At 44.9% G+C, this 27,489-nt stretch overlaps 2 protein-coding genes across 4 annotated transcripts; one reads left to right on the top strand and one right to left on the bottom strand.

Annotated features, from left to right (window-relative positions):
* Positions 1-1,661: 1,661 nt before the first annotated feature.
* Positions 1,662-7,455, bottom strand: MGME1 (mitochondrial genome maintenance exonuclease 1). Of its 2 annotated transcripts, none has more exons than XM_030499889.1 (5): positions 7,383-7,455; positions 5,048-5,656; positions 3,943-4,159; positions 3,357-3,489; positions 1,662-2,124 (listed from the first exon to the last, which is right to left on the bottom strand). In XM_030499889.1, the coding sequence occupies exons 2-5, from the start codon at positions 5,592-5,594 to the stop codon at positions 1,924-1,926; spliced, it is 1,098 nt and encodes a 365-aa protein (XP_030355749.1). In that variant the 5' UTR covers positions 5,595-5,656; positions 7,383-7,455; the 3' UTR covers positions 1,662-1,923. The 2 variants fall into 2 exon arrangements, with proteins under 2 accessions (XP_030355749.1, XP_030355750.1); XM_030499890.1 differs by having other exon boundaries at positions 7,314-7,453.
* Positions 7,456-7,775: 320 nt separating this feature from the next.
* On the top strand, positions 7,776-25,421 carry SNX5 (sorting nexin 5). Of its 2 annotated transcripts, XM_030500194.1 has the most exons (13): positions 7,776-7,888; positions 17,134-17,238; positions 17,755-17,865; positions 18,456-18,577; positions 18,909-19,032; positions 19,665-19,760; positions 20,998-21,103; positions 21,183-21,258; positions 22,072-22,111; positions 22,203-22,289; positions 22,945-23,104; positions 23,748-23,833; positions 24,861-25,421. In XM_030500194.1, exons 1-13 carry the CDS (start codon positions 7,856-7,858, stop codon positions 24,906-24,908), a joined length of 1,194 nt encoding a protein of 397 aa, XP_030356054.1. In that variant the 5' UTR covers positions 7,776-7,855; the 3' UTR covers positions 24,909-25,421. The 2 variants fall into 2 exon arrangements, with proteins under 2 accessions (XP_030356054.1, XP_030356055.1); XM_030500195.1 differs by lacking the exon at positions 7,776-7,888 and having other exon boundaries at positions 17,154-17,238; positions 17,732-17,865; positions 24,861-24,947.
* Positions 25,422-27,489: the final 2,068 nt, after the last annotated feature.

Genomic DNA, 27,489 nt, shown 5'->3' with positions numbered 1-27,489 from the left:
ACAGGGCATCTCACCTCTTGCTTACGTCCATCCTCTTTGCATCCATGGAGCTATCTCTCACAGAAAATTGACTGTGTTCAGTGACGTTGAAACACCTGCTTGCTAAAATTTTGTGATGTGGGAAGAGACTTGTAGAACAGGTAGAACTTCTGAGTGTGCAACGCAGCGCTGTCGTGGTTAGTCATCTCTGAACACAGCTTCTCAGACTCCACGGCTAGTCTTTTTAGATAGAAATCTAATTAAGCTCAGAGTAATCATAACATCATCAGACTGGGTTTGAATAAGCAAGTACCACTATAACTAAGTCTCATTCCATAGGTTTCCATACTTCAGTACTCTGGAGCAGCAGCAGATTAAGCATTAAGCGCTATGGAGGTTTATATTTCTTCAGCAGCAAGCCTGCCCACTGAGGTTTTCAGGTATGGTTCTGGCTGATTTTCTTGAAGCTGATGGGTTGGTCATATTATTTGTAATCTGCAGTGGTATTGTGAAAACTCACACACACAATTCAGAGAAAACAAAGAGAAGGAGGTAAAAAGCTTTCCAGGTGTGCAGCACACAAAGCAATACTGCCTGACATCATCAAGGCTTAATCTGTGCCTTAGAGATTTGATTTTATGAAACAAGCTTCAAAAGGAACTTCTGTTTTCAGAACATATATTCAAAAACTTATTTGGAGGAAAACTCCAACACACAACCCTCAAAAAACCAACCCCCCAAAACCCAACCAGCAGCAATTTGTTCCTCAGAAGGCCCAGCTTCAAAGTCAGAAGCCTGCTTTTATAACTAACTTGCACTAGCAAACACTGTAACTTCACACTGGAGGTCGTTCTACATGGATAGGCCCCTTGTAAGCTCAGACCCCCAGCAATGTCAGGAGAGCTCAAGGCAGTTGCAGCCCTGGCCTGCACAGAGGCTCACATCCTGATGTACAAAGCCTGTCTACTCTCTCACAGTTCTGCAGGAGGAGCCACTGTGAGTAGTCAAACCTTTCAGAACACTTGCTGTATCAGTTACAATTCTGCTCCTCTTTTGCTAAGCCACTTAGAATCACAAACTGGTTTGGGTTGGGAAAGACCTTAAAGCTCATCCAGTTCCAAGCTCCTGCCACAGGTAGGGACACCTTCCACTAGAGCAGGTTGCTCCAAGCCCCTGTGTCCAACCTGGCCTTGAACACTGCCAGGGATGGGGCAGCCACAGCTTCTCTGAGCAACCCGTGGCAGTGACTCAGCACCCTCACAAGGAAGAACTTTTTCCTAATTTCTAATAAAAATCTACCCTCTGTCAGCTTAAAGCCTTACCCTGTCACTACCTGCCCTTGTAACACCTTTTAACACTTCTGTTAAATGACCACTTTGCCTGAGTATTTAAAAAAAAGTGCTTATGAGAACTTTGGTTCTAATTCTTAGCACAGTTTTTCCAGTTGTTGCTGTAAGAAAACCCACAAATAGCAACAAACCTGTTAATAGATACCTTTGAGATGAGCAAGAACTAAGCTGACTGAAACCCAGTCTGCTATATTCACTTGTTTATCATTTGCATTTCTCTCAGCTCAAGACAATGCAGATGTCATTTTGCTTTAGTTCACCAACTTCATTTTTAAAGCCTCAGTTCTACAACAGTTGTTTTTTTTTCTCTCAAAAATGACAAAAGAAGGATGATTTGATTGAACTGTTTTACTTGATAACAGAAACTTTCCTATCAACCTATATATAAACTATGCGTATAAACTATGTAGGGAAAAGCAGAGATTAATTAAGTCGACTTTGTCGTGGCTGGTCCACTCCAGTCACGTACAGCACAAGCAAAAACACATTCCCCCTTCCCCATTCCAAATTTTTTTCCTTTTTTAGGGAGGGTGAACCTGATATAAAGAAATTAGCCAAAGTTACTCAACAAAAAATACGTATCAAAACGGCAGATTTAACTAAAGGATTCTTGCTGTGGCTCTGTGCTCAGACCACTTGCCTCTGCGCAGCCTAATTTGAGTGGGTTTTTGTCCATGTACTCTTCAAGGCGCAAAAGCCACTTATTCCAGTACTGTGAGCACAGCTCAGGAGCCATGAAATGCGGGTGCGCGGGGGAGCCGTCCTTATAGGCAACCACGATGAGTCCACAGCTCACCTACAGGTAGAAACAGAAGGCTGTCAGAAATCCAACATGAAGATGCAACTTCAATCAGAAATTCCACAAACTAAACCCCATCTTAACATGTAACTATCTTAAATAAGAAACAAGCACCAAAAAAGAGTAATAATTCACCATAAAATACTTAAGAGACTGATGTTCAAATGCTCCAATGACTCAAGAGTTCAAAGCTCTGACTGACTTCAGTGCAAACCAGAGGACTCAAATTCTGAGTCTCAGAGTGATGAGGTCTATTTAAACCTTGAGATGCTGATTCAATTCCCAGTGACTGATGAGGTTTTGCCTGGGGTCATATAACCAGACTGATGCCATTCTCCACCATCAGTCTGAATAGAAATGGTTGCTTAGGTATGTTCTGACATCCTTCATACCTGACAAACATCTAATCCAAATCCCAAACAGCCAGCAGGATGAAGAGAAAGTGGTAGGGGACAGCAAGCTAATAGCAGAATTCTAGAATTACTGCCTATATTTCACTCTGCAAGGATCATGTCTGTCATGTGCTTGTGTTTACTGACCTCTACAGTATTCTAGAAAAGTTCTTTGCACAACCTATGAATTACTCTGCTTTCTTCTGCTGTTTTCCCCCTTCAGTGTTTTGTATGGACATAACAATTCTTCAGGCCAAGCAGGCCTGGCTAGAATTGCATTTGGAGTATTTAAAAACATTATTCCACTGTCTTCTGGTTAAGTGATTTGTCAACACACTGCTTTCCTGAGGAAACACTGTACAGCTTCCAAACACTGAAGTAAATCAGTCCCTCATTTGCTGGTGGGGTACAGCAACACCTGATGCTAGCAATGTCCTCCCTCTCCATTTCCCTGTTTGGAGGTTCTTCTGCTTCACTTCTCCTCTCTCTTCCTACACTTCACACAAGCAAAAGCCATACAGAACTAAGCACTGGGGGTTGCCCAGATGTCAAGTCACTGCGAATTATTCTGACCTCCTGTGCATCCCTCAGTCCCACTGGGCAGCTCCTTAAAACCACTGAAAATAGACTGCTGACAGGCAAAGGCAGTAGGATTAGCAAGAGCAGTGGTGTTATTTCACACTATGTCAGCTAAACCTGATCCAAGACTGGACTATTTTATCACAAATCCTACCAATGGTTCCACGATGGACAGTAAGTGCTAAAGGCAGCAGGTGGGGAGAAATGAAAACAACATGGGTGCTGCTGCTTGTCTTGGCAGGCAGCAGGGCTACTGACCTGGAAGTCATAATTGGCATCATGATTGATGGCTCCAATATATGCTGCAACCTGTAGAGGATTGTCAAAAGTATTCTTCAAAGATGGCTTTGGTTTCTCTGAAGTTTTCCAGTCAATCACACACAACTGGCCTCTGCATAAGAGAACAAGATAGGACAATGTTTTAAACTTAAGTTTAGTCATAAGTAAGAAATAAGGGATGAGACAGCAAAGTTGTATCACTCTCAGCTTGCTTCACCTGATGGCATGTTGCTCATGATTACGCCTAAACAAGTCTCTTCCACACTGGTAGTTTAGATCCCCAAAATGAATACTTACTAATATCCACTGCAGTTCTTGCCAGCTGCTGAGGATCCCTTAACCCTGCCCCACTCATACTCTGCTCCACTAAGGAATTCTCCACAACAGCACTTCTATCATCAGGTTCCTCCAGGGGAGTTCATCTGTTTCTATTTTCTTAAGAGATCTGGTCCAGCTTCCCTCTCCCCAGATACACCAGCTCCAGCCTGGGACACAGTCTCCCCTGTGCCATGAAGCACCACAGCACACAGGCACGATCAGGTTTCTCAGAGAACCAGTACCTCACCGATACTTAGCCACGCAGTCTACCAGGCCCAGATACTGAAGAGCCTCGTGTTGAACTGCACTTTCCAGAGCTCTCACTTCGCTGATATCTTTCAAGACATGTTCCACACTTGACAAGTACCCAGAAACATCTTCTTTCTGCTCCTTAGTTACCATCTCTTCAGACAGGAATATGGATTCCAAAGTGGCATGAAAGAGATGTCCTTGGAGAAAAAGATCTAGAAAAATGTGAAGAAACACCACATTTTATACATTACTCATAATACCTGATGGACTTGTACTCTAGATATTACACAACATAGCTCATAAACCAGTTCTAGTTTTTGGATTCAAAGCTTGAGGATGTGGGGAGGAGGAGAGAATGAGACCGAAAAATAAGTGAAATGTCAACAGTGAAATAGTACCTCTTATATTAATGCTTACTTTATTTTTTTTGGTCTCTAACTACCCAGAAACAAAAGTATGGTTTTAAATGTGTTGTTTATTCAAAGGCATTTGTGAATTTCTGTGAATTAAAGATATTCTTCTAGGCTGCTTTTGCTTCTTCTGCTGCACTAGTTCATTTGAATGGAATTAATCTCCTGAAATAGGTGGGCAGGATTCTAGAAGTAAGAGCTTATCTCAGAAATGATTCCAAGAAAGATAAATTTTAAATAGTTATGTAAGATTTGTTATGCCACGTTATTCACTGAAGTGCTTAATAACTCAAGAAGCACAAACACAGGATATTCAGTTTTAAATAGCATAATAATTTATGTGAGGAGCATTTGGGTGTTTATCAAACTTGCTACAAGAGGCTACCTTCTATCCCCCAGGTCCTCCCAGGTGCCCTTCAGTCCTACAGCTTGGAGGAAGTCATCTTTGTAGGTCTTATGAAATGAATCATAGAATCCCAGACTGGTTTGCATTGGAAGGGACTTTAAAGCTCATCCAGTTCCAACCCCCAGCCACGGGCAGGGACACCTTCCACTGGAGCCGGTTGCTCCAAGCCCTGGATTTCCAAAACGCTTGATCTGTAGGGACAAACACTGCAGCTATGCTAGCACACCCCAGCCAGCTGCCCAGACATTGCTTCCACTTTGCAATTGCATTGTGGTTAGACTTACTTTTAGTATACTCTGCAAAACCATCTTTTCCGAGTTCCAGTATCATTTTCCGCTTCCATCTTTCTAGATAAAGGGCTTGCTGCCGAGAAATAGTCTGTTGAAGAATATGGGTAACACTGGGCATTTTTGTCTTGTTTTTCTCTTGTAAAGGGATTTTCATGGGGAAGTTTGAATCATTGTTGAGAAGGGGAATCCTCTTGTTGGGGTTTATTAAAGGAACCCAGTTCTTTGGAGTTTTTGTTTCAGGTTTAACTGGACGTCTGTGTTGTTTTGGTGGCCCATATAACGAATTATCTTCTTCCAATATTGTCTCTGGTGTTTGGGCACTGGTTTTGTAAGAGATCACAGAGCAGACCAAATTTTTGTATTTTTCTTGGTCAACCTGTTCATAACTGTTCTCTTTTTTCTTTTTACTATGACGACATGTAGAGGTAGCCAGACACATAAATGGGAATTGCTTTTGGCAAACAGCTATTTGAAAGAGCGTTTCCAGTTTCCCCGGTTTCATGGACAGTAGCTGTAGGAATTTCATTCTGACAGGAAGCATTGTGAGTAGTTGGAATTTTCTTTCTGCTGTTAGGAACAATCTGTAGGTTACTGTATCTCCCCCTGTGGAAAAAGAAATAAGTGATTTCCAGAGTCATAAAATTTTACTGCCAACCTATTTCTGCCCTTTGCCAAACAAAGAACTGCTATGGTCGTAAAGTGTCTTCATACACTTTATGCCACCAAAACTCCTTTAGGTGAATAATAAAGTAAGAGAAAGAACCAATAAGCAATGAAAAGAGGAAATGATCTTGAGAAGAACTGGTGCTGGTCCACAAAATCTGAAACAGGGCAAAAGCATAAAGGTGTTTCAAAAGTAGCAAAAGTTGCAGCAGAGGATGCTCTTCTAGCAACAGTATCAGAGTTGTCATGAAACTAGACAAGAAAAGCTGATCTGCAACAAACAACCCCCTGAAAGGTGGGTGGGCGAAATAAAATAAAAAGGCTATGCAGAGATAACAAAGCAAATTCATTGTTGTGAGGTATTAAAATCACGTAAGCCTATAATGGATGCCCAGCCTAAGGGGATTGTGGCAACAAAGTACCTTTGGGAGAACAAAACAATGCTTTTTCTTTTGTATCCCTAGGAGAACGCAGACAGCAGCAGTATGTGCATTCTGAAATCAGGAGATGTGAGACTGGGAAAGCCAAAGAAACCAGATGGCCTGCAAGTATTTTCAGATTCAAATAAATCAGAGTAAAATATAAAAGTATTTTTCTAAACCGTGTTGCAAACATAGCTGTGTGCCACAACGCTTAAAAGCTGAAAACCAAACCCAGTATACCAGAAATGTTGTTCCCAGCATAGCTTTCAACACCGCATTGGAACTGCTGTGCTAAGTCCCAGGAAAGCTTATGCACTTGTGAACACCTGAATAGTGGCGTTTAAATCAACACCAAACACTTGCAGAATTGAAGCCCTGTTCTCCCACTGAAAGTTATCTGCTTACCGCGATAAAGTTCCCTTCCACCTACTACAAACAAAAAATGCAGGCAATGCACACTGCCAACTATCATTGGAATTCTGTTCCTGACAACACTTGAATGTTACTCTTTGCTCTCCCCACACTTCTTAACCAGCACTTCACACGCTGCTCAAGCTGCAGGCACCACAGACAACAAAAACATAGCAGAAGTTATCCTGTGTGGACAGATCCTGTGCTCAAGGATCTGCAGTGACACCAACGTGTGGGTGCAGGCATAGAATCCCAGACTGGTTTGGGTTGGAAGGGACCTTAAAGCTCATCCAGTTCCAACCCCCTGCCATGGGCAGGGACACCTTCCACTAGAGCAGGTTGCTCCAAGCCCCTGTGTCCAACCTGGCCTTGAACACTGCCAGGGATGGGGCAGCCACAGCTTCTCTGGGCACCCTGTGCCAGCGCCTCAGCACCCTCACAGGGAAGAACTTCTGCCTAATATCTAATGTAAATCCACCCAGAGATAAGAAGCTCTGCTTGACGCCGGCCCGCCCCCCGTCAGCGGTCATGCCCGCACATCCCTAGGCAGCCCGGCCATGAGGCCCGCCCGGCTTCAAACGCCTGCCGGTTGAGGTGCAGGTACCGGCCACGGGCAGAGTGAGCCGCAGGCCCCACAGCCGGGGCAGGCCGCTGCATTCCCTCCGCTCACCCAGGCCCGGTGGAGACCGTGGCCGAGGGAGCGCCCCTTCACCTCCCCACAGCAGCCTTCGCCTTCTCCCCCTGCCCGCGGTGCAGGTGCTCACCGGCGCGGCCCGGCCGCAGCCCCGTCACGAACAGCGGCCCCGGGGAGGGAAACCGCGCACGACAGGTACCTCAGGGACGCGCTTCCCGCCACCGCCGCGGCCACCGGTGCGCAGACGCAGTCCGGCCGCCGCAAGTGCCCTCGCAGCGCATGCGCGCACCCCGCAGTCTGCCGGGAACTGTAGTTCTTCCCCTCTCTACTCGCTGGGTCTCGGCGCTGGAGCCCCTGGGTGCGGCGGTGAGGAAGTGGGCGTGCCTGCTCCCTTTAGCCTTATTTTTTGAGTGTTCTTTGAAAACCGCTCACGAGAATAACCGGAATCTTTAAAAATAAGGAAAAAATGACAAAAAACCCCAACCCATGTTTTGCCGCCATCTTGGATGAAGGCAAACAGCACGCTGCCCTCACCCAATATGGCCGCCGCCCCGCGCGGGGGCCGCCGGGAAGGTGGAGGTGTGTCGCCGGCGGCGGCTCCGCCCCGGGCTTATATGAGGCGGCGGCGGCGGTGGCGGGGAGGGTGGTGAGTGGCGGTTGTGCTGCGGAGATATGGCTTTGCTCCGGGAGGACGCGCAGAGCAAGGTGAGTGCGGCGGCCCGGGGCTGGCTGAGGCGGGCTAGTGGGAGCGCGGCCGGGCTGGTGTCGGGGGGCGGGAGGGAGCTACTGTTTTCTCTCCGGCAGCGTCGAGGCAGTGACAGGGGTTTGCTTCGTTTCGGTTTCTTTGGGGTATTTTTGGTTGGGTTTTTTTGAGGTGTTAGTTTTCTTAGTTTCTGTGCTGCTTGTTCCCTGCACCCGCGGTCCTGTGGGGGCAGGTGATGAGGGTGAGTGTGGGGTGCTGCCCCTGAAGGGAGGGGTGCCCAGAGAGAGATAAAGAGGAGTGGAAGGAAGAAAAGCCAGAATGGGAAGAAGAAGGGAAGGGCTCTGGCTGCCATAGGCAGCCCAGGCTGTGTGTGGAGCACCTTGGTGGTGGTGGGAGCAGGGTGACAGGCAGGGCCTGGGCCTGCTGGGGATGGAGGAGCTGGACCTGCTCGTCAGGGTTTGTGGCTGGGCGCTAGCACCGAAATGCTGTAGGTGCTTCTGCCAGAGGCGCTTAAACTTGCTCTTCCTCAGCAGGCCAGCTTGCGTGTTTGTGCCCAGCCTTCCTGGTGGTGTGGCCTGTGTTACCCAGGCTGTCAGCTGTCGCTTCAGTTGTGCCACTTCCGTCCTTTGGTTGCCACATGGGTAGCTGACTTGGTTTTCTTTTCTTTGTAGTAGTGTTGAAGCTTTAAGTGCCAAGGAGGCTTACATCTTGTCTTTGAGGGAGTAAGGGGTGTTGCCCAACATTAAGACTCTCAACTTTACGGAGGAAATGCAAATTAAATGTTAAAATGGGAACTTCATGATTTAATGTGCATGTATGTTGGCAGTGCTTGGAGTTATTTCTTATGCCAGAGAAGCTGCCTGGCTTAATCTACCTAGTTTAATAACTACCCCCAACACACCTTGTATAGAAGGAAAGAGCCCTGTAGCAGTAGGTGAGCTGCCTATTTGACTTTCATATTGTTGCAGTAGCTTTGCACTGTGACTAAGCTTAACTCACTTGTGGGAAGATGAGCTGTGTCTTAAACTGTTAAGGGAGCGTAAGTCTTTTCATTCTGTGTTTTCTCTAGCTTTTTGGAAGATGTATATTGGCTGACTTGAGAGCTAGGATTTTAGCTTTTAATTTTTTAGGTAACTTCCTTGCATATGAATAACTTGCATATGCGCAACTTCTCTTGCATATGATTTTTAAAACAATCTTGATCCAGCAGAACAGGCAAGTGTTTATTGAGTAAGTGTTTACTAGTTACTTGTTTTGAGCTATGAACAAGCCACTGCTTTAACTTCTTCCTGCTGTATGTGAAACTATTAGTATTGCAGTATCTGCCACTTCAGAGTGAGTGTCTTTATAGGCTTGCAGGACCTGCTGGGGACAGGGAAGGTAAAATATCAACTGTCTTGCAGCAATTGGTAACTTTGAGTGTTTGTGTCATTTTTAACTTAACAGGAATATTGGGGGGAGGGGAAAATGTTCCTACAGTGAGGGCTTGAGTAGCTTTAAGCTCTAATGCTCAATGGCCAAAGATTAACCAGCTTGTGTCAGGTAGTAGGGCTGCCTTAGGATTCCAGCAGCAAGGGGGAGGATAGAAATACTCCTGTCTTGTCTGTTCCTGTTTAGCTAAGGAAACAGCAATGTGGAACTGGTGTGTGGCCAGTAGATAAAGCCTATGCCTATAAAGGAAACTTCATTAGGTATTAACCTTGAATAGGAATCATTGGTAAGTATAAATTAAAAACTGACCCTGAGGTGGCAAAGCAGGAGGGACTCAGGATATGTAGGAAGAGGGAGGGAGAGTAGGATAAGGGTGACTGGAAGTGCAGTGGGAAAGGTGGTGTAATCTGTCATGGGGAGGAAAAGGCACTTCAGAAAGTGAAGCAAGTAGTGGGACTGCCAAGCTAAGCTCTGTGTTTCTTAATATCAGTGGCTCAATAGCATTTTAAAGGCTGCAGTCTGCAGTTGAAGTGCTCTAGATTGAAATACTGAGTGTTGTAGCCCCTTTTTCTCAGAACAATCAGTGGGAGGAAAAAATGGTATGTCATAGCCTGGGACTTGCTGCTATCACTCCTGAACAGTGGTTCTCAGTGCTAGACAACTTCTCCTACACCTTCTGTAAAGAATGAGGGCCTACTAGATCTTGCTTGCATTCTGCAAGAAAACTGCTTCTGCAATCTGCTGGGCCCAAAAGCGAGTAGGGAGATGAACTGCTAGCAAGGAGAAAACTACTGGATAAGGATAATGTATTGCCAAGGACTTATAGAATCCCAGACTGGTTTGGGTTGGAAGGGACCTTAAAGCTCATCCAGTTCCAACCCCCTGCCATGGGCAGGGACACCTTCCACTAGAGCAGGTTGCTCCAAGCCCCTGTGTCCAGCCTGGCCTTGAACACTGCCAGGGATGGGGCAGCCACAGCTTCTCTGGGCACCCTGTGCCAGGGCCTCAGCACCCTCACAGGGAAGAATTTCTTCCTAATGTCTCATCTAAATCTCCCCTCTGTCAGGTTAAAGCCATTCCCCCTTGTCCTGTCCCTACAGGCCCTTGTCAAAAGCCCCTCTCCAGATTTCTTTTCGGTCCCTTTAGGCACTGGCAGCTGCTCTAAGGTCTCCCTTTAAGGAGCCTTCTCTTCTCCAGGCTGAACCAGCCCAGCTCTCTCAGCCTGTCTCTGTAGCAGAGGTGCTCCAGCCCTCTGAATATAGCCTCTGGGAAGCTGGCACAGCAGTTTGGGCTAACGATCTGATCTCAAATCCATGGGAGGTGAGGAGAGCATGATGTGAGGCTACATTGCTGAGACACCCGACCACCAGCTCTGGCCTCACTGCAGGAGGTCAGCAAAACATTCTTGTAGATGCTGACTATGTCTTAGGGGTTTGCTTCTATTGCCCAATTCCAATTTTAGCTGGGCATGCATCATGTTACAGATGGCACGTTGGCTGAAAGTGCTTAGCCATGGGCTGTGCTCTGCCAGCAGACTGCTGCAGCGGGGGGGGTTTGGCCTGTGCTACCAAAGCTGCTGCTTGACTCCTTGAGCTGAGGAAGAAGTGAGTTGAGTGGAGGTGTCTGTGTGCTCCTGGGTGGAACAAGATGAGCTAGAGAGGCTTTTCCTATAAATATGGGATCCTTAAATGTTGAGAGTGTTCTGCCCTCTATAAGAAGGTGTGTGACCGCTTGGTTTCTGCAGTGATACAGACATCCCTCTGACAGGAGAGCGAAGTGATCAAGGCCAGCTTATTGCACAGCCAGTGGCAATAGAGGCTGCCTTCTGCTTACTTGGCAAGCACTGTACTTAGAAGTGCAATTGCAATGACTAAATTGAGCTGTTACTTCCTCTTTATCTGTTTTAAACAAAAGTAATTGAACCATTGCATTGCTGGAGGTCTGTGGTCCAAAGTCACAAATTTGGAAAAGCATTTTTTGTATCCTGAGTAGCAACATGAAGACTGTGTGCAAGAAGGCTGGTTCAGTGGCTAGATATAACTTGTACTGCTTCAGCTGAATGTCAGAACAAACAGCAAGTCTGTTACAAAGGCTGTAAAATCAAAGTTTCACATCTACTGTATTGGCTCTTCACTGCTGCATGTGTGCAGTGTACTTTCCGATGTATTTTTAGTGTCTTGATTAAAGGGAAACTTAGGCTACTTCTATCAAATATGACTAAAACATAGTTCTAGCAACTAATGCCACTAACACCTGCTGGCCAGTTACTCTGAACGTTTGCTGGTTAACTCCTGGGTGTTGAAACAAGGCCCTCTGAGGGCTCTGTATAAACTGCCAGGAAAGATCATGATCTTTTAGTGCTCTCTAGAGAGCACTTAAACTGGCTTAATTAGACTGCTCTGTAAAAAGTAATGGATTCTGGGTAATGGCAGGTGTAATTACTACAGTCTTGTTTGTGGCTGTTGTTTGAATGACAGCAGGGAGGTGATCAGTGAGAAGAAAGGTTTTCTTATAAGGTAGCTGACAATAAGCAGAAAGCTCTGTGACATACAAGCCCTTGTGGAAGGGCTCCTGGCTCCTTCTGGGAGCCTAGCTATGTGGAAAAACCCTGGATTAATCTAAATAAACATGGATTCTTATTTTGCTAGCAATCGGATATTGTACACTGTTGCTTGCACTGGCAGATTCTTTTGTTAGAATGCAGAAGTAACATCGAGTCATCCAGAACTGATGCTAGAACTGCCAAGGGTGTAATTTGAAAAGCAGCAGCTCGGGCCACTTGACAGAAGCAGCTTCAGCTGCGAGGGCATTTCCTTTCACTGGGTACCTGTGAATGTGAAGGTGTGTTTGCATTGGGTGAGGCTGATCAGAAACTTGTCTGTCAAGCTGAAGCCAGGGTAGGTGGTGGTAATCACTGGATTGTACTTAAATGATCCAACTCTTTAATATCTCTAATCAACGGAAAAAGTGCTGTAAAACTCTGCCTGGATTGGTCACAGTAATGATCTCTGCTGTCTCTTCTCTTGGGCTTCCCGATCATGTGATAGTGTCCTAATTGGTACCATAATATATGTTTTTAGTCTTCTAGTCCTGGTGCCTAGAAACATGGATCAATAGGATGACTCTTATTCTGGAGGGCTCTGCTTGAAGTCTTGTTTTAATTTCCAGGTCAGAGTTGTGGTGGACAGTATCTTTACTGAACAGGGAGAAGTTTTTCTTCAATCCTCACAAACCTCACTGGATCTCAGTACAAGTCACTAGAGGCATGAAGCTAGAAGTGGAAGGCCAAAGAGCAGCTGGAGCAGTTGCTGGGGTCATTGCAAAACAGAAGTATCTAAGCTTTTTCTGAGAAAGGGAAATAAGAGGTGAAAGTGGGGAACTGTGCTGAGTTTGGGTGGGTGTTTCTGTTTGCTCTTTCCCCATTGTGCTGCTCCAGGAGTCACCATCCTCTACCTCTTTTGGACATGAGCTCCAAGTAAGGAATAATCTCTTACCAGCTGCTGAGCTTGGACTATATACCCTCAAGAGTGTGGGGTGACAGTTGTTTCTGGTAATTGGGATGGAGAAACTTCAATTCTCTTGCCCAATGCCTGGAATGCATGGAAGAAGCAATGATGTCCTAGAAGAGAAGTACTTGCGGAGATGGAGCTGCCAGACATGGCAGGCCAGAGAGCTAAGATGGAGTATTTTCCTGGGAAGGCCTTGGTTTGGATGCCTGCTATGATAAAGAAACAAGCCTGGGTCCTGATGATGAAAGCTTAATTCCTTTGCTCTGCACAGCCTTCACGTGATCATAAGCAAGTTGGTTTTCATTTGTGCTTGTAGGATGGGTATAAGAGAGATGATGGAATGAAAGGTCCTGAATGATGAGCTGCTAGTGCTACAGGAGTGGGTGCTTGTGTTGACTGAGTGTTGGTGTGGAACGTCTGCTTTAGGTGCTTGCTGGGTTAGTGCTTTATAGAGTTGTGGTAACAAGATGGGGTGTGGGGGGTACTTCTTGGTTCCAATTCAGTGGAGAAATGCTGCTCCAGCACTTTATTGTAGGGAAAGAAAGGTCTCCATCCTCCTGAAGTCAGACAATGTGAATGCTCTCTTTGTAGTCTGAGCCTTACTGCCATGATTGTGTAATCCTAAAGGTCTCTGGCCCGGAGTTAGGAGGCCACAGTGACCTTTACAGGAATAGAGCAGAGCAGTGGTTTTGATTCTCTCTTTCAGATGGCTACAGGTACTTTACTGAAATCCAGAGGCCTGAAGTGCAGAGGTGATAATCCTGTGTATATAACTGTCTTCAAACAGTTATGTGCTTGATGTTTGAGCTTGCAGTGGCCTTCAGCAATGGAGGGTCATGTACACTTACAGCAGATTTTTAAGGTAGTAGGGGACCCAGATTTTTTAATTTTAGCAAGTGGCTTCATGTAGCCCTGAGGGGCTGAAACACACCACTGGATGTAGGGGTGCTCTTGACTCTTCTATTTCTGGGCTGCTCTCACATTTTGGGCACTATGCATAGTGCAACTGCTCTGGAGTACACAGCTGAGCACTGCTGCGGACTCCCAGTTGTTTCTGTGCAAGACCATGCTGGGGCAATAAGCTCTCTTGCAGCAGTGTCCCTGGGGATTGTTGAAGCTGGAGGTTATGTGTTGTTGCCCATTGCCGCTGCAGTTTATACTGCTCGTGTGGGGGGAGAAATGCTTGTTACACATGAGCTGCTTTAATCTGACTAAGCAGTAACATCCTGTCTCCATACCAGCCCATCTCCTGTGTAGGCAACTACTAGGCATAGAGGGGGTTGCACACAGCATCTAAACATGGGTTACTTTCTCCATAAGACTTAATAAGAAAACTCACAAATTCTGGACTGGCTGATTGGTGTAATCCTTTCCTTAGTTTAACTGAGAGGAAGCAGTTTCCTTTGGCTTATCATGCTTTCCAGACTCAGCAATTCATATTGTTAGCACTGCTGAGCCTGTTTGGACAGTAAAGATAAGTAAGCAGGATGCAAAACACTGAGGTCTGCATCTCACTGCTTTGGCTGCTAGTGTTATCTGGCTGGGAAACAGTGACTAACTTGCCTTTTGTTTAGCTGGCAACACACAGCAAGCTGTGCTCCCAGTGAAACTAATGCCTGAGTGGTGGCCTTCTACCTATCCCTCCTCTAGTGCTTGAATTGGGGCAGCTTCTGCCTAAACAGTGTCAGTGACCTCTGAACCATGCACATTTGGGCTGTTTGGTCTATGCCTTCCTTGAAAGTGCCAGAATTGCATGCCTGTAGGATAAAATGATACTCTGTCTTATGGGGTTACTGGAGAGAAGTGACTGCTGTTGGAGTCTCTGTAGTGGTTGGAGTCCCAGTGTCCATTTGGATGTAAGTAGTCCTGGGACTGCTAGGAACTGTGTTCCAGGGCATGCTCTGTAAGCTCAACATCCTTGCTTGTTGCCAAAGCAATACCCAGGATGGGATAAAAGCCTTCTGGGAAGCTCAATGTGCTGTGTACATTGTTTTTCCATAGTCACAGAATCATAGAATCCCAGACTGGTTTGGGTTGGAAGGGATGTTAAAGCTCATCCAGTTCCAACCCCCTGCCACGGGCAGGGACACCTTCCACTAGAGCAGGTTGCTCCAAGCCCCTGTGTCCAACCTGGCCTTGAACACTGCCAGGGATGGGGCAGCCACAGCTTCTCTGGGCACCCTGTGCTAGGGCCTCAGCACCCTCACAGGGAAGAATTTCTTCCTAATGTCTCATCTAAATCTCCCTTCTGCCAGTTTAAGCCATTCTTCCTTGTCCTGTCCCTACAGGCCCTTGTCAAAAGCCCCTCTCCAGTTTTCTTGTCAGCCCCTTTAGGCACTGGAAGCTGCTCTAAGGTCTCCCCTTAAGGAGCCTTCTCTTCTCCAGGCTGAACAAGCCCAGCTCTCTCAGCCCGCCTCCAGAGCAGAGCTGCTCCTGCCTTTGGAGCATCTCCGTGGCCTCCTCTGGACTCACTCCAACAGCTCCATGTCCCTCTTGTGTTGGGAGCCCCCAGAGCTGGATGCAGCACTGCTGGTGGGGAGTACTCAAAGCTTAAAAAGGTGTAACTCTTACCTACCTCCTAACTTTAGCTAACAGCTGAAGCAGGAGATGGAATTCTTTTTAGCATGGCTGGAAGGATGAGAGTACAGTGACTGGGCTATCCCTTGCTTAGGTGTGAGATCCTGATCATAGATGATGGCAGTAACCATCAGTGGTAGTGGGAGTCAGGGCAGGCTGGCTGGAGGTAGATGCAGGCAGCCAGAGGCTTTGTTTTCCACCAGATCTGGACTGCAGCACACAGATGACCAGACTAAGGAGGGGGAGTTTCCAAAGCTTTTGGAGGCAAAGCTTCACCTTATAAAGGGCAACCTCTCAAAAGTTTCTGGAAAGCTGCATAAGAACTGAAGGCAGCATTCAAGCTATCTGTGACATGACAGCCTTGCTCAGATGCTGCCTGGCACCGCTCGCTTGTGGGCTTTGGTGCTGAAACTTGTGTTTAGTAGGTGGTAGGGGCAAGCTCCTGGCTGGTGGCTTCTGTGCACTGGTATGCTGCAGGGTGGTGAAATGGTATCAGTCTCTTGCTTGCTTTCCTGGGAAGGCATTCAGAATTATCTCTGAAGGATAACCTTGGGATTCTGCCTGGTTCTGATGGTCACTCTTCAGCAAACTTCCTGTGTTGTGACCTTGATCTCTGGCAGCTTCTGCCTTCTGCAGAAAATAAGTGCTGCAGCACTGAAGGGAGGGCCTCTTAGGAGACTGGTTTTGTTTCACATTATGGTGGTTCCTGTGCTAGGCTGAGGTTCCTGCATGCTTCTGGACTACAGATGACTGAAGCTTGTAATCACTAGTGTCTAATAGCTTACGAGAGTCTATTTCTTGGTATCTAAACACATGATTCTGCTTGATGTAAGAACTGGATGTAGGCATTCCTCTTAAGTGATGCTGGATATGCCTAAATTTTTTTGCTTGCTTCTGAGGTCATACAGGGAATTGAAGCCATGATGAATAATATGATGCCAGGTATCCTGAAAATAAGACTGAATAGTGATAGTGCCACCGTGTTCTTGGGTTTTGACCCTGTTTCTGACAACCAGTTGGCTCTTAGGCTTTATGGGAGCCTAAAGGTGTTCTGTGCCCCACTTTTCCTCAAGATCAGAGGGGGTGTAGCCTCTGCAGCTGTCAGAACAGCAAGTGGAATATGTGCAGTAGTTTTGGGAGGTAGGAATGGCAGTGGTGATCAACCTGGGCCTGGTGAGGAAGCATCAGGTGCTTGCCTAAGGGCTTGCTACATGTAATAGGTAAAAGCACTTAACTCTTCTTGCCTTAGATTAAAGCAGCTCTCTGATCTAAGAGCGGGGAAACACAAGACTAGGCTCTTGGGAGCTGTGCTGACACATATTGTGGAGGCACAGGGTAATGAAGAGAGAACTATTTGGCTTGTTGCTTAATGGCGTAATAGGCTCTGGCTTGATGTGTTCCTAATGAACAAGCTGGAGAAGTACTTGAAGGAAGATGCTTCTTTCAAGATAAGTATTTCCCAACACCTCTAGTGTGAATTCTACCAATTGGTTCTATTGGTTCTTCGGGCTTTAAGCTAACAAGACTTGTTCCTTTTCTGTGTTTGGAAGGGAAGGCTTGTGACAGTGGTGTGCAGGTAGTGTCAAGGCTGTTGTGCTTGTCCATGTGTGCTGATCCTGAAGGCAGCAGTTTAGTGCAGTGTGCTTCTTGTTGATAGCTGATGACCAGTCTAGCTTCACTAAACCTACTCTATGCTTGAACTGAGGCTTATACTGTGAATTCTGTTGCAGCTGAGGTCTGTGTCTGTAGACCTGAATGTTGATCCTTCTCTCCAAATTGATATACCTGATGCCCTAAGTGAAAAAGACAGAGTGAAGTTCACTGTGCATACTAAGGTAAGATCATGGGGTAGAAAGAAATCTATATAAATATTATGCAAGTAATGTGTGTATTTGCAATACACATACGTGTAAAAATGGGCTTGGCAATGAAAGAAATCTAATTAGATGGAGATTTTACCACTTAAAGGTGGCCTGAGGGTGTATATATATGCAGAAACTTCAGATTTCCTAAGACTTAAATGCTCTCTAAATAGAGACAAGGTAGCTGGTACACTAGATTGGCTTTGGTAAGGAATCCTAGCTTGACGCCAGGAAACTGGGGGGGGTAGGGGTGGAGAAACCAGTTACTGTGAAACTTCACAAAATAAACTGCATTAATGCTGTTCCACAGCAGTGTCTTTTCTTTAAATAGTCTCCTTAGGAATATGGCTCTGAAATGAGTGCCAGCTCAGCTAAAAGGGAGTAGGCGAGGCTCTTACTAGGCAAAAAAGCTTCCTTTGGAAACGGGCAGAACTGTTTCTAAAAGCACTAATTTACAAAACAGTAGGGCTTCTATATCTTCTCTTCCAGACTACACTGCCAGCTTTTCAAAGCCCTGAGTTTTCAGTTACAAGGCAGCACGAAGACTTTGTGTGGCTGCACGATACGCTCACTGAAACTGAGGAGTATGCAGGACTCATTGTAAGTACTTCCTAAAAAATGCAATTCCAAGAAAAAGACTATGGTGATTTAAAGTGCGTATTAGTAAGGGCATGAAATTTGCTTTACCAATATTACTAGCATTTAATAACTTGGGTATTCCCTATGTTTCCTCTTGCCTTAATTCCCAACCAGAGTGGTGTGGCTCTTATGTTAACTTATGAATTTACGGCTCTTATGTTATAGCTTGGAGCAGCAAAAAAAGCTTGATGCTCTAGGAGTCCTTGACTCTATGGTGGTGTTAATATGTGCCTGAAGATGACACAGTGAAATATAGTCTTTCCTTCTTATTATGATTCTTTAGGAGGCCCTGTGGGCCACAGGAGATGGCTGGCTATGGGGTGGATATAGAAGCTGTTCCTCTTGGTTGGTTTCCCTCCTGGGGCAGCGGTAGCACAGAGCTGGGAGGAGCGAAGAGGGACCCAGACATCAACATGGCCTTAGAATTCCTGGATGTGAAGCCTTGCTGGCTTGTGCTGACCAGGCAAAAGGGCCTCCTTCCAGAGAAGGCTAGAAGTAATTTTGGAAAACTTTATTTGCTAGCATCTATCACTAACCAATTCCTTGGCTAGATACCTCCAGCACCTTCAAAGCCCGACTTTGATGGTCCCAGAGAGAAGATGCAGAAGCTAGGGGAAGGAGAAGTGTCCATGACAAAAGAAGAGTTTGCCAAAATGAAGCAAGAGCTAGAAGCGTAAGTAGAATGAGTCTGCTGCCAAAAGCTGCGCTTCGAGAAGCCTCCTGGGAGAGCAACTTAGTTGGTGATAACTGATTTTGAGTGTGACTGTTTTGAAGGGTGTCTGCTGCTGCATAGTCTTTAAAGTCCTGGCGCTGGGGAGTTGCCAGAAGTTTCTTTCAAACTGGAAAACCTCCTAGGTAAAGGGAATGAAAATAGCTTCTCTATCACCAGCTAGCTATTTCAGAAGCATGCTGTTGAATATTTTCACTGGATAAACTTAAAGCAATTCTTTGTACATTGAAGAAGGCAGTACAAGAGAAGATCTCAGTCTGTTCTTTCATTTCAGTGAATACCTCGCTGTCTTCAAGAAGACCGTATCATCACATGAGATCTTCCTTCAGCGGATTTCTTCTCATCCTGTGCTCAGCAAAGATCGCAATTTTCATGTTTTCCTGGAGTACGACCAGGATGTAAGGCACTCTTCTTTTTTTTTTTTTTTCCTTTTTCTTTTCTGAATGAGGCACAATGTTAGAGGTGTCCCTTTTTCTGGCACAGTTGGAATGTTATGTAAATCCATGTGCAGCATCAGCAAGCAGATATTGCCAGTACTTCTGTGAGATAATAAAAGGGTGAAAAACCTGACCTTTAGACCTCTTTCTGCTATAAATCTCATGATGTTTCTTAATCCTAGCTAAGCTGGTTGGGAAGCCAACTTTGTGTGCTGCCTTAGGAACAAGTATGGTTCAGGTGTACCTGTGCTGTGTTACATGGTCCTGAAATGGAAAAATGGAGGTCTGTTCAAGTTAGTGCTGCATCTGTTTTGTCACACCTAATGACGAGTGATAGATGCTGATCCCAGATATGTAAGGAAAAACTGAGCTGTTTCTGGGAATGGGAAAAAATCTGTGGCACACAATAGTTGAACAACAATTAGTCAAGCCATTTCTTCATACATCTTATACAAGTGTGATAGAGAGCTTGGAGATCAGCCTGCTCTGTCATATGCTAGATGTAAATGATGCTACTACCCTGCAAATGTCAAAATACTCACTTTTTTTCCCCTTGGGCTAACTTTAAAGCTGCATTGGCCTCTCTGTTGCAGCTGAGTGTTCGGAGGAAAAACACAAAAGAGATGTTTGGTGGCTTTTTGAAAAGCATGGTAAAGAGTGCTGATGAAGTCCTCTTCTCTGGAGTCAAGGTAAGGTAGTTGGTTTACCTCTTACTTACCCTCACCTTGATTGTTTCTTGCTTCCTGCTCCAGGGAGGCTAGTTATGTCTGCTTCAGGTTTGAGGCATGTGAGGATCAGCTACTAATGCTAACCTTCCTTGTCACTGCTGTCCCAAGTTGGGTGGAGTAGCATGGATTAATTTTGTCTTCTGTAGAGAAAAAAACATTAAAGCTATAGGCTGTTAAAAATTGAAGTGTATATTTAAAGTTTCTGGTGGATGCAGAAGAGTTGCCTTAACACCTGATACTGGTGGGGAGGAAGGAATTACACATTCAGCAAATGTGCTCGTGGCTTTTGTCTACTCTGGAGCTCTGAACAGACATCATTTGTGGGTTTGTGCTTGCACTAGACAAGATCAAATATCAACGACTCCTGTAACTGGTCCAGCTTCAGCTTTTCTACTGTGCTGCCATGGTAGCTCTTTCTAATACACTTGCTGTCCTAATCAGGGTGTCATGAAACATTACAGTATGTGTAATGTTCGGTGTGGATGTGAAGCAAGCTTGTAAGCTGCTTAGCTACTGTGTTGCAGCAGGCCTGGGAGATAAATTCCAGTAGTTGGGAGCCCTGAGGGCTGTCTGATACCAACTTACTGGTTGCTTCAGACAACCTGCAATGTTGAATAGTTGAGTGTTAAGTCCATCTTCACTGTGGTAAAGAAACTTGCCAGACAGCTTGGTTTGTCAAACTCTTGGCTCAGGATCTTGTCTTGAACTCTGTTCTTCAATAGAGGTTTGTGGGCATAATGAATCCCAGATTCATTATGGTTTGGGCTGAAAGGGACCTTAAAGCTCATCCAGTTCCAACCCCCTGCCACAGGCAGGAACACCTTCCACTAGACTTGCTCCAAGCCCCTGTGTCCAGCCTGGCCTTGAACACTGCCAGGGATGGGGCAGCCACAGCTTCTCTGGGCAACCTGTGCCAGGGCCTCAGCACCCTCACAGGGAAGAACTTCATAATGTCTCATCTATTTCTCCCCTCTGTCAGGTTAAAGCCATTCTCCCTTGTCCTGTCCCTTATAGGGCCTTGTCAAAAGCCCCTCTCCAGATTTCTTGTTGGCCCCTTTAGGCACTGGAAAACTGCTATAAGGTCTCCCCTGAGATGCTCAAGTGGCTGTGGTTATCTCTCTTTGGCCTCTTCCAAAATAGGGATGTGCTTGTACTCTGCAGTAATGTAACTGACTTAACAGGTCATTCTCTCTTTCAGGAAGTAGAAGACTTTTTTGAACAAGAGAAGACTTTTCTTGTAAACTACTACAACAGAATCAAGGATGCATGTGCAAAAGCAGATAAGATGACAAGATCTCATAAAAGTGAGTATTTTCAAAGACCTTTCTACAGATCTTGTAGTCTTGCTGATTTCAGCCTGAAAACCTTGCCTTGTTCTTGCAGATGTGGCAGATGACTATATTTATACTTCAGCTTGCTTGAACAGCCTGGCATTAGAAGAGCCTACAGTTATCAAAAAGTAAGCAATTCTAACTGTACATAAACATATCTTGAGGCTGGGAATATCAAGTTGCTTCTGCAAAATCCAGGGGATTGAGTCATAGCTGGTTTGTGTTTCTTGAATTGCAAGCAAGTGGATTGAAACTTTTTCTCTGCTGCTCCTGGTGATTCTTAACTAGCTGATCTCTTGCCAGTTGTGCCCTAGAGCTGAATTGTGCTGGTCATCAAAGCTCTTTCTAAACAGAAGTCTCCTTGGTATTTTATTTTCAGGTCACAAACTCCCAGAGAATATGAGAGGAAGCGGTTGTGCATCTGTTCTAATGTGCTGTTAAATACAACCACAGCTTACACTAGGCCTGTATTATCTTCTGGACTTCTGAAGTTCCAGAATAATAGGGTGCTTTTTAAGCTATGGAAACAATGTCAGCTTCTCTAAGGTGAATTATTCCGCCTTCCTAAACTTTGCTATCTATTTACCAAGGCCTGGCTAAAACAGAGTATATAGCTGAATAAACAAGACAGTTCATACCTCTTGGAGGGTAGTAGCAGGGAAATTCTTCCAGACCTTCATGCTCTAGAAGTCAGTGTTGTTTACTTTAAATGGTGTCTAGCTGCTTAGCTATACTAGTCTGTTAAGCTGGAATCCAGCGCTTCTTCCACTGAACCTTTTGTCCAGGTCTTTGCCTAGACCTGAGTTCTTGTCAAGCCCTTAGTGGGATCTGTATGCAGCACTAAACTCCAGCCTTCAACTTCTAGGTTTCCTGCCAATTGGTCCTGGTGTTTATCAGACTAAGAAGTATCTAAATCTTATTTATGCTCTTTTTCCTCGTAGGTACTTGTTGAAAGTTGCTGAGCTCTTTGAGAAACTCAGGGTAAGAGAAGCTTTGGGAGGGGAGAAAACAATCTCTGAATGTGGATGTTGCTGTCTCCTGTTACATACCAACTACATGATCTTTTCTGCAGAAGGTAGAGAGTAGAGTTTCATCTGATGAAGACTTAAAGCTCTCTGAACTGTTGAGATACTACATGCTCAATATAGAAGCTGCTAAGGTGAGAACAGTTTTCTCTCTGAAGCTTAATTTTATTATGGGCATCATGACTCACTTGTGGTATTCTTTGTGCTTTGAGAAGACAGGAAGGTGGATCCTTGTGTTGTCTAAGAAACCTGTCACTTCTAAATCACAGCAGAATACAGAAACTGTATATTGGCTAGCTGCAGTCCAGCCCACTTACAGAAGGGCAGTTTAATATCTCCAAACAGTTTTTCTAGATTAGAAAGGGATCGGTGCAGAGACCTGTACTGCTTCTCATGTCTAGGTTAGTATAGTCAATCTGTTAGATCTCCACCAAATTAAATGATAGGGACACATCCCTTAAGTATACTGAGGGAGTTCAGAAAGTGCTATTCCTGCTTAGTGGAGAGGCCCACCTTATAGGATAAAGCCACTTCAGGGAAGAAGTGAGGCCTACAGTAGCCCTCAGACTTCTTCTTGCTAAGGCATAAGTGGCTGTGCTGAAAACTTGACACTGCACTGGTGAAAGGCTTCTGTTGCTATGCTAAGAGTATAGCAGGTTATAGTATTGTGTTGGAAGAAGGAGAATCTGGTGCTGAAAGAAGTGAAACTTCCTGCTGCTAAGATAGTTGAACCTCAGTTTGGGGAGTGGTTCTCTAGAGCTTTGATGCGCTATTGCTGTCTACTTTCAGGATCTTCTGTACAGGCGTACAAGGGCTCTTGTCGACTATGAAAACTCAAACAAAGCTCTAGATAAAGCCAGACTAAAGAGCAAGGACGTCAGGCTGGCTGAGGCACACCAACAGGATTGTTGTCAGAAGTTTGAAAAGATCTCAGAATCTGCAAAACAAGGTATTTATGCTGAATGGGGATCTTAATGCAGTTCATGTCTCCACCTGACTTTCAAGTACTGAAGGCTTCTGAAGCAAGTAGTCTGGATGTCCTAAGGGCAATATAGATACCTGTAAAACTAATGTAGCTAAATGCTTTTAAGAATGGACTGAAGTGTTGTTTTCAGCCTCCACCTGAAGGTGACTACTTAGGCTTCTGATTATCTCAATTAGAACTGTGCAAACAGGCTTCTACTCTGTCTCTGTACAGCTGAGTGTCTTATATGGAGTTTCAAACACTGGTTCTTAGTAGATACCTTTAGACAGCATAAAACAGGAAACATGCTTTCATGGTACACATGCTACTCCTTTAATGTTCTTGGTTAAATGTTCAGTGAGAACACATAATGTGTGGCTTGCTTCTATTTTATTCTGGTTGTCTTCCTACAAAACCTCTCTGTCTTAGACCAGCTCTTTCCCCACCAAGATGTCAGTGTTGTATGATGAATGCATCTCTGACTACAAACAGAAAGGCTAACTCTTGAACCTCTTTGTGGTTAAATACTGTAACTAGAACTGTGAAACAGAACTCATGAAACATAAGGGGTATTGCTGAAACTTCAGTCATGCTTTGTATGTCTGTCTTTGATCTTTCTTCTCTACAGAACTGATGAGCTTCAAACAAAAGAGAATAGCAGCATTCCGCAAAAACCTAATTGAAATGGCAGAACTGGAAATAAAACATGCAAAGGTGTGTTCTTTTTGGAATTTAACAGGCATAGCTTTAGAGAAGTGAGTGTGAGTATGATGTAACTTGGAGAATTTGCTAGGTTCCCTTTAAAGCTAGGAAATGTGAAATAGAACAGCTGGGCTCTTCAGCTGAGAGCTGAAAAGAGGAAGGAATGGAAGTGAAAAGCTGTAGGTATAGCACATACAAAGACAGTCTTGTCTGTCCTGTGCAGAAATTCAGCCTGTGACTCCTACAACACCAGCCTATTGCATTGCAAGTGAGAAATCTCAGTTTGCCCGTAGTACACGACAGCTCACGTCACTTCCCATCAGGCAGCCTCATGTGTGGCGCTTGATGCCTCCTGTATCTGGAGTCAGCTGCTGCTTCAAGTGTTCTTGAGTGCTGTGAGAACACATCCTGTAGCCTGTGATCTAGGTGTCAACCTCTCACTTGGCTTGACAGTGAAGGGGGACACTGGCTTTGTAGCAGCCTCTGCCAAGGCTTACTGAGCAGGCTAGGAGCAGGCTTATGGAGACCAACACCATGTACTGCCACCTTAATCCAGGGAAGTGTACACTGATTACAGGGTCTGTTAATTTAGTATAGAAACAAAGCAGGAAGATGCAGAAAGAAGTAGCTGTGCATCCTCAGCTTCTTTAGAGGAAGGAAATTCTAATTTCCTACTCCCTGGGAGTCCTGGACTTCATCACGGGTAGCTACTTCAGTGCTGAGCTTGAATGTGACATAAAGGCTTGACAGTAGTGCTCAGTGTGGCCCACATCAAAAACTTTATACTCTTTTGCCTGTCTCCTGACCATAAACTGAGTCATGGTTGCAGGCCTGCAGGAAGAGGCAGATTGTAGACTCTGTGATCTGGTTTTGATGCTTTACTGCTTGAATGCTTGTCTTTGCAGTATAAGCTCTTTAGTATTGTCACAGGCTACAAAATCCTGGGATGGACCTACTGCTCTGGAAGCTACTTCATTGTGGGAAGCAGGTTTTAAATGATCAGTCATACTCATCTGAAACTAATTCTTTTCCTTTCCAGAACAATGTCTCTCTCCTGCAAAGCTGTATTGACTTGTTCAAGAACTAAGGCGCCTTATTCTGAAAATGTGAAAAAGCATCAATTGCACTCGATGGCCAGGGGCAACTTATTGGCTTGACTTCATTAGCTTAAATATTGTCACTGAGATTTTGTTTGACTAATACTTAAATATGTTGATAGTGATACATTGACTTTCTTGGTATAACTGAGTGCTGAATTGTGTATGAATTGTCTGGATGTAGCTAACATCCTCTTGGCTGATAACTCAAAATGAGTCAAATGTAAGAAATCAACTTGCTGTTGACTGACTTCATCTAGCAGAAAATGTTTCCTGAGAACTCCCTTTTTTGCAGGTTCAGAGAGTGATCTGTCTCTTCATAGCTCTGATATATTTAAAACTTGCAAATGGGAGTGACTTATGTGTAGTTAATTTTATAAAGCAAATATCTTTAACATTCCACTTCCCAGACAGATTTCTACTACAATATATTTTGAATTTCTATAACTACATTCAGTATTTGTACACTTGGGCAATACAGCAAATAAAGATGTCTGATAGAACAAGCTGTTGTATGGCAAGACTTTATGTGGGATGTAAGATGACAAACTGAGGTTTCAGGCACAGAACTATCACAAATTAGTCATCATCTGAACCTCTTCATTCAGAGCACTAGAGATAAGTATTTGACTCAATAGGATTGTTCTTGGAATGGGTGTTGACACAAAGTGTGGGGACTTCAGGTCAGGTCTGAGCCTTAAACTTCTACTTCCTACATGCTGCGTATAAAGGAAACCAAGCCTTTCCAAAGCATTGATCTATACAGATGGCTTGGGTTTCTTCAGGTTACTTTACAATGCTTGATATTTTGTCAATCTTTCCACTCCTGCAAGCAGCAGGAGGCTGTTCACAACTTCTGGAAGCACAGCCCTAAATCTTTTGTAAGATAAACCTCTTTAAACTTGGTATGGCCAACTGGGTGTATGCTGTCATAGCTGAAGCCACTCAGCCTGTAAAACAGGGTCATATTTCTATAGGTTGGCTGTAATGTGACCTATGTGGATGTAGTCAGTGAGCCATAACCTTCAAAAGGCAGCTTTCTGAATGAATATCTGAGCCTTGCTTAATTTCTTCTGACCGAACTTATAATTGTGCTCAAAGTAACCTGTGTGGCTATGCTCTGGGCAGACTGCCTGAAGCAGCTTCAACCAGAGAAGCTCTGAGAATGGGCAGCTCAGCAGCAGTGTATGTAAGGACCGTTTAGCAATCTACTTTTCCATGACCTATTGCCTTTCTCTTCTGGTATCCCATGACAACTGAGCAGCTCTTACCAGCCACACTATCCTGCAGCAGTCTAGCTGAAAAATGCCTGAATTGTCTCTTTACCTTTGCTTGACAGGAATGGTTTCAACTTGTGGTTGATTGGGGTTTCTAGAGTTCATGCTCAGCTTCTGCCCAAATTGCTCAGTTCCAGCAGCAGTCATACATGTATATTACTTGTGGATATGTGGCTCCTGTGTGGAAGAGAGCTGGTAGGTGGCATCACTGTTACCTATGACAGATGACTAGGAATTTATGACACTTGTCCTGGGGCAACTAGTGGTCCCAAGCTGGGCAATTCATGCTGGCAAAGTTTTGGCTTTTCCTAAAAATGCCCACTGTGCCTCTTACCTTCACTTCTGGCTGCTTCATCCTAGGCTCTGCTGGTGTGCCAGTTCAAAGGCCTTATTTTCCCCAGAGGAAGGCTGCAGCTCTATCAACATGACAAACAACACTTTGTCCTTACTCGAGAAGCAGTCTAGACTGTTGTGAGCTTTATGCACTGCCAGTAACAGTATGCTTGAGGCTGAGATGCCCTTTTTTAATATGCTTTTAGAACTTTTCCTTAAGATGCTTGCTCTTGTGTGGTTTGCACTCCAAATTCCTGACATAGCTCGATTCAGATTAAAGTATTAATCTGATCAGATTAAAATATGTAAAAGACTTCAGTGGATGTAATTATGGCTTTGTACTGATATTGTAGGTATCGTAATTATAGTTAATCTACAGTAACTGCAAGAAACGGTAGCTAAAAAGCAATCTCTGCCAGTAACAGTTGCTCTGAACCTGTTTTGTGTCAACTCCGCCAGCAGAGTGCATTGCAGTCGGCTTCGACGTCTGAAACGCGTTGACTTGGAAAATACGAGTCACAGCACACATCCCGTTGCTGGAGGCCAGTGGGTGGCGGGCTGGGACAGCTGCTGGCAACTAATTGCACGGTGTTTACTCAGACTGAGTTGTAATGAGGTACTGGAAAGGCTGCTGCATACCCCAGTTTCTTACCTGGCAGCTGGACGTATGTTGATCTGGAAGAGAAATTAGCTGCATATGTGGGCAGTCTGCTCGTAAGGAAGGACAGAAATCTTTCTTTAACTAATGTAGTATGTCTGGACCTGGCTTTCCTTGCAGCAGGGCCTTGAGTAAAGCCTTAGCAGCACAAAGATCAGCATGATCATGTCCAGTGTGATAAGGCAGGTTATCATCAACATGAAAATAAGCTTTTAGGAATACTGCTGAGGCTGAATTCAAAAGGCTGGTTGGGGGGTGAGAGCAGTTTCATAGGTGTCCCAACCAAGGATTGGCTAGAGTGTA

The sequence above is a fragment of the Strigops habroptila genome, chromosome 10 (assembly GCF_004027225.2).
Source record: "Strigops habroptila isolate Jane chromosome 10, bStrHab1.2.pri, whole genome shotgun sequence".
NCBI lineage: Eukaryota > Metazoa > Chordata > Aves > Psittaciformes > Psittacidae > Strigops > Strigops habroptila.
Note: the sequence above shows the minus strand (reverse complement) of the source record. Positions and strands in the feature narration are given on the sequence as shown.

Bases quoted from the DNA above. Each gene is read 5' to 3' on its own strand.
- MGME1 (XM_030499889.1), bottom strand. From the start codon at position 5,594: ATGCTTCCTGTCAGAATGAAATTCCTACAGCTACTGTCCATGAAACCG. The intron at 4,160-5,047 runs GTAAGTCTAACC...ACATTTTTCTAG, and splicing joins TTTTGCAGAGTATACTAAAA to ATCTTTTTCTCCAAGGACAT. The intron at 3,490-3,942 runs GTGAGGTACTGG...TCTCTTATGCAG, and splicing joins GACTGCGTGGCTAAGTATCG to AGGCCAGTTGTGTGTGATTG.
- SNX5 (XM_030500194.1), top strand. From the start codon at position 7,856: ATGGCTTTGCTCCGGGAGGACGCGCAGAGCAAG. The intron at 18,578-18,908 runs GTAAGTAGAATG...CTTTCATTTCAG, and splicing joins ATGAAGCAAGAGCTAGAAGC to TGAATACCTCGCTGTCTTCA. The intron at 23,105-23,747 runs GTATTTATGCTG...TCTTCTCTACAG, and splicing joins CTCAGAATCTGCAAAACAAG to AACTGATGAGCTTCAAACAA.